The 5,000-nt window shown below is 41.4% G+C and overlaps 1 protein-coding gene across 1 annotated transcript in view; it reads left to right on the plus strand.

The window, feature by feature from the left end:
- esyt2a (extended synaptotagmin-like protein 2a) overlaps nucleotides 1-5,000 on the plus strand; it is a 38,218-nt gene that overhangs the window by 28,081 nt on the left and 5,137 nt on the right. Inside the window, exons 14-16 of the mRNA XM_030773512.1 lie at nucleotides 4,302-4,376; nucleotides 4,538-4,624; nucleotides 4,926-5,000. The exon at nucleotides 4,926-5,000 is cut by the window's right edge and continues 75 nt beyond it. Coding sequence (XP_030629372.1) covers nucleotides 4,302-4,376; nucleotides 4,538-4,624; nucleotides 4,926-5,000 — 237 coding nt within the window. The remainder of the gene's footprint in view (nucleotides 1-4,301; nucleotides 4,377-4,537; nucleotides 4,625-4,925) is intronic.

Raw genomic sequence — 5,000 nt, forward strand, 5'->3', positions numbered from 1 at the left:
CACACACACACACTACACACACACACACACACACCACACAACACACAGGCAGCCACACAGACACTACACACACACACACCACACAACACACACGCACACACACACACACCACACAACACACACGCAGCCACACAGACACTACACACACACACACAGACACTACACACACACACACACACACACACACACACACTACACACACACACACACACCACACTAGGGATGCAACAGTACACAGTATGTTGTTGAACCGTTCGGTGCGCCCCCAATACACACACACGTGAACCGCGGTATTACCATATGCCTGTCGTTTTCCTGTAATGTCCAAAACTTGCTTACTGCGCTGCAGACTACACGCACGTTGTACCTTCAGATCCACAGATTTCTGATCTCTGGAGCCAATCAGAGCATCTCTGGAGCCTATCAGAATTTCCCTGCAGCCAATCAGCGCTCTGTATGCAAATACGAGCTGGAGAAGAGACGGGAAACTAAAACCAAATAATCTCTCAGCTCCAAGGTGACAATGGCGAGCGCTAGTGAGACAGAGAGAAGCAGATTTGAAGAATTCTCGCTGTCTTTCAAATCCACGACGGAGTATTAGGGCCACACTGAGGGGAAAAAATCGTAGATTTGGAGAATAAGGGCGTAATATTACGAGAAAAAAGTCAAAATATTACGAGAATAAAAGCCGTAAATTTATGAGAACAAAGTCATAATTTTTCAAGAAAAAAGGCGTTATATTACGAGAATAAAGTTGTAATTTTATGAGAAAAAAATCATGCTATTATGAGAATAAAATTGTAACATTTCGAGAAAAAAATTTTTATGAAAATATATTATCAGCAACCATCAAAGCAGGGGGTTAGGAGAGTCAGTGGCAGCGTGAGCATTGTTATTTGTGAAACCTCTGCTGAAGTATAACTTCTCTATGTTCCTCATTTCAGCACAGGTCGGCAGGCTGCTCTTCTGATATCTCCCCTCTAAAATAACATGTAGCCTAAAATTACTGCTCTTCTGATATCTCCCCTCTAAAATAACATGTAGCCTAAAATTACTGCTCTTCTGATATCTCCCCTCTAAAATAACATGTAGCCTAAAATTACTGCTCTTCTGATATCTCCCCTCTAAAATAACATGTAGCCTAAAATTACTGCTCTTCTGATATCTCCCCTCTAAAATAACATGTAGCCTAAAATTACTGCTCTTCTGATATCTCCCCTCTAAAATAACATGTAGCCTAAAATTACTGCTCTTCTGATATCTCCCCTCTAAAATAACATGTAGCCTAAAATTACTGCTCTTCTGATATCTCCCCTCTAAAATAACATGCAGCCTAAAATTACTGCTCTTCTGATATCCCCTCTAAAATAACATGTAGCCTAAAATTACTGCTCTTCTGATATCTCCCCTCTAAAATAACATGTAGCCTAAAATTACTGCTCTTCTGATATCTCCCCTCTAAAATAACATGTAGCCTAAAATTACTGCTCTTCTGATATCTCCCCTCTAAATATCATGTAGCCTAAAATTACTGCTCTTCTGATATCTCCCCTCTAAAATAACATGTAGCCTAAGATTACTGCTCCTCTGATATCTCCCCTCTAAAATAACATGTAGCCTAAAATTACTGCTCCTCTGATATCTCCCCTCTAAAATAACATGTAGCCTAAAATTACTGCTCCTCTGATATCTCCCCTCTAAAATAACATGTAGCCTAAAATTACTGCTCTTCTGATATCTCCCCTCTAAAATAACATGTAGCCTAAAATTACTGCTCTTCTGATATCTCCCCACTGTACCATTGCATCCCTACACCACAGACACACACACACAGACACACACACACACACACACACACCACTTAACACTCCAGGTTCAAATCAACACCTGATGCCTACAAAAATACAAACTCACCAGCCACACACACACACACACACACACACACTCACTTGTACTTCTGTCTTTGTGAGGACACTCATTGCCATAACACATTCCCTAACCAAGTGGTCCCGAAACCACAGCCAGGGGCCGGGTACGACCCGCATCCACATTCTGGGTGGCCCCCATAGCAATGTAGTTGATATACTGTATCCGGCCCAGACGATCATGATTTGCATTTCTGATCTGATTGGTGTGAAGACAGCGGCAGGTAGGATTCCCTCGCCCGCTCGCCGATAATTTACTGCATGTTCTCATGGAAGCCAAACACTTGTGGGCTTTCACTACACACCCACTGGGCATTTTTTCTCTTTCACACTCCAGTCAGAGTGGTACAACACTCGATGGTGATTGGCTAATTTTTCTAAAAAAATGTGAGAGAAGGCCAAGTGGGCGTGAACCAAGTCTTGCCCTCGGCGACATGAGATGTAGATGCAAGCCTACCGTAAAGCGCGAAACGTACAACGATACGACATCAAAAACGTGTCCTGTCACCATGGTCACCGTAAAAATATAAGGTGGGCTACTCAATCAAAATTGGAATAGTATCACGTGAAAAGTTTCACTAAAAGTTATTTCACGTGTTGCTGCTGTAATAGAGATTTTCACGTCTCACGTCATGTCCTTCTGAGGACGCCTGGCTCCACCTGGTGTCCATACGTGCCAACACTCCCGTTTTTCCTGGGTTTCTCCCGTATTTCAACGCCACCTCCCGATACCCTCCTGTTTTGTTGTTTCTCCCGGGAAACTCCCGTAATTTGCATGGCCCTCAAACTTTATTATGAGTAAATATTAAGATAAACTTTATTATGATAAACAGATTGAGATATCTCATTAGATGTTATGGGTTTATATTCAATTAAGGCAGACCTGTTGTTGTCTATAGTACTGTTTACTGTTACTGACATACTCTGGCCCTTTCAAAGGCAGAGTGATCTGGCCTCCTAAGAAAAAGTTTGGGGAACCCTGCCCTAACCCCTTACCCTAACCTCAACCACCACAACTAAATGCCTAACCCCAACCCTTACCCTAACCCTAACCTAACCCTAATTCTAACCTGAACCCTAAAACCAAGTCTTAACCCTTAAACAGCCCTTTGAAGAAGTGAGGACCAGCCAAAATGTCCTCACTTTCCCAAAATGTCCTCACTCCCAAGGTCTAAAACTCAAACTGGTCCTCGCAAGGATAGCTGTACAAGTACACACACACACACACACACACACACATACACACACACAGTGCTTAAAACGTCAGGTTCAAATCAACACCTGATCACTACAAAAATACAAACTCACTAGCCAGTTCAGTATATCCGTGTTAAGTAACTGGTCTGGTATCTGGGCTTTTATTTACTAAAAATCCCTCATTAGAACTGGGTTGTGAAAAGTCTGCAGTCTTTAAGGAGGAACTTTCTAGAATTTTCTGGAATGTTCAGTACTAGTGTCCACTCTTTCAGGAGAGAAAAAAACCCTGTGAAAGTTCATTGATTGACTGGGTTTGTTGGTTTGTTATGTGTTTGTGTGGTTTGATTTAACCAAATCTCTAACTCTACTAAAGACTACATTTCTCACTGCGCACGCACACACACACACACACACACACACACACAGAGTTTGAAAACTCTCTCTTCTCCCTCTCTCTGATTGGGTGAGTCTGTATTTTCTCTCTACCTCTTTTTTTCCTCCTTCATCACACATTCTAAGTGAACAGTGGAGCTAAATGTCACGAACAGTTCACACACTCTAAATGTCATGAACAGCTCACACATTCTAAATGAACAGTGGATCTAAATGTCACAAACAGTTCACACATTCTAAATGAACAGCGGATCTAAATGTCATGAACAGTTCACACATTCTAAATGTCATGAACAGTTCACACATTCTAAATGTCATGAACAGTTCAGACACACACTTTCAGGCAGCTGACTCTTCAGTTTCCAGCGGTAATGTCGGTTCACGGCAGGAATGATACTTAACAGTTTTTGGCTTTAGTGTTGTGATTTATACGGAGGAAACTTGTATATTATTATTATAAGGGTAATATTCCAATATTGTTAGCATAATTATTGTGTTTTTGTTTGTATAATTGAATATAATAATTTTTTTAATATAATTTCAATATTATAATATGGTTAGTATCGTGATAATATTAGGAGATTGTTAATGTAATTATACTAATATAATATTGTTACAGTTATTATTATATTCCAACATTGTTAGTATAATTATAATAAATAACATTGTTAGTATAATTATCACATTATTAGTGGATAATGGAACAGGTGAGGTCTGCAGGTGTTGATTAGTGTTGTTGTTGTTGTTGTTGTTGGGAGCTGTATCTGTTTTTCTGCATGTTTACAGTCAGGTAAGAAGGTGAGCAGTGACCCCAGTCCATTTGTCCAGTTCAGAGTGGGACACAAAACCTTTGAGAGCAAGGCAAGCACACACACACACACACACACACACACACACACACGCCTCCCTTCATTTACACTACCTCATAGCCATACTCACAGTCACACCCATACACACACCCTGTACACTCATGTAACTATGGCTCTTTATGAATGTTTAATCCCGCCCCTTCTCTGTGACAGACGCGTTATAAAACCAGTGAGCCGGTGTGGGAGGAGGCTTTCACATTCCTCATACACAACCCTAAAACACAAGAGCTGGAGGTGGAGGTAAGTCACACGCTCACACACACACAATCACACACACACGTATGCACTCACTCACACGCTCACACACACACACATTCATTTGATATAACTGATGTATGTTTGGAGTAATACAGATATTCTCATTCACACTCACTGTGTATATGGCTGTGTTTGTGTCTCTATGTGATTATGTCCTGATATGTATCATTCTGCTAACTGCGTTTTTGTGTGTGTGTGTGTGTATGTGCGGGTGTGTGTGCCCGTGCACGCGCGTGTGTGTGTATGTGCGTGCGTGCGTGCGTGTGTGTGTGTGTGTGTGCAGGTGAAAGATGAAAAGCATGAGTGCTCTCTGGGTGTGTTGACTGTGCCCTTATCCAGACTTGTGCAGGCTGAGGAC

This window comes from Chanos chanos, chromosome 5 (assembly GCF_902362185.1).
Source record: "Chanos chanos chromosome 5, fChaCha1.1, whole genome shotgun sequence".
Lineage (NCBI taxonomy): Eukaryota > Metazoa > Chordata > Actinopteri > Gonorynchiformes > Chanidae > Chanos > Chanos chanos.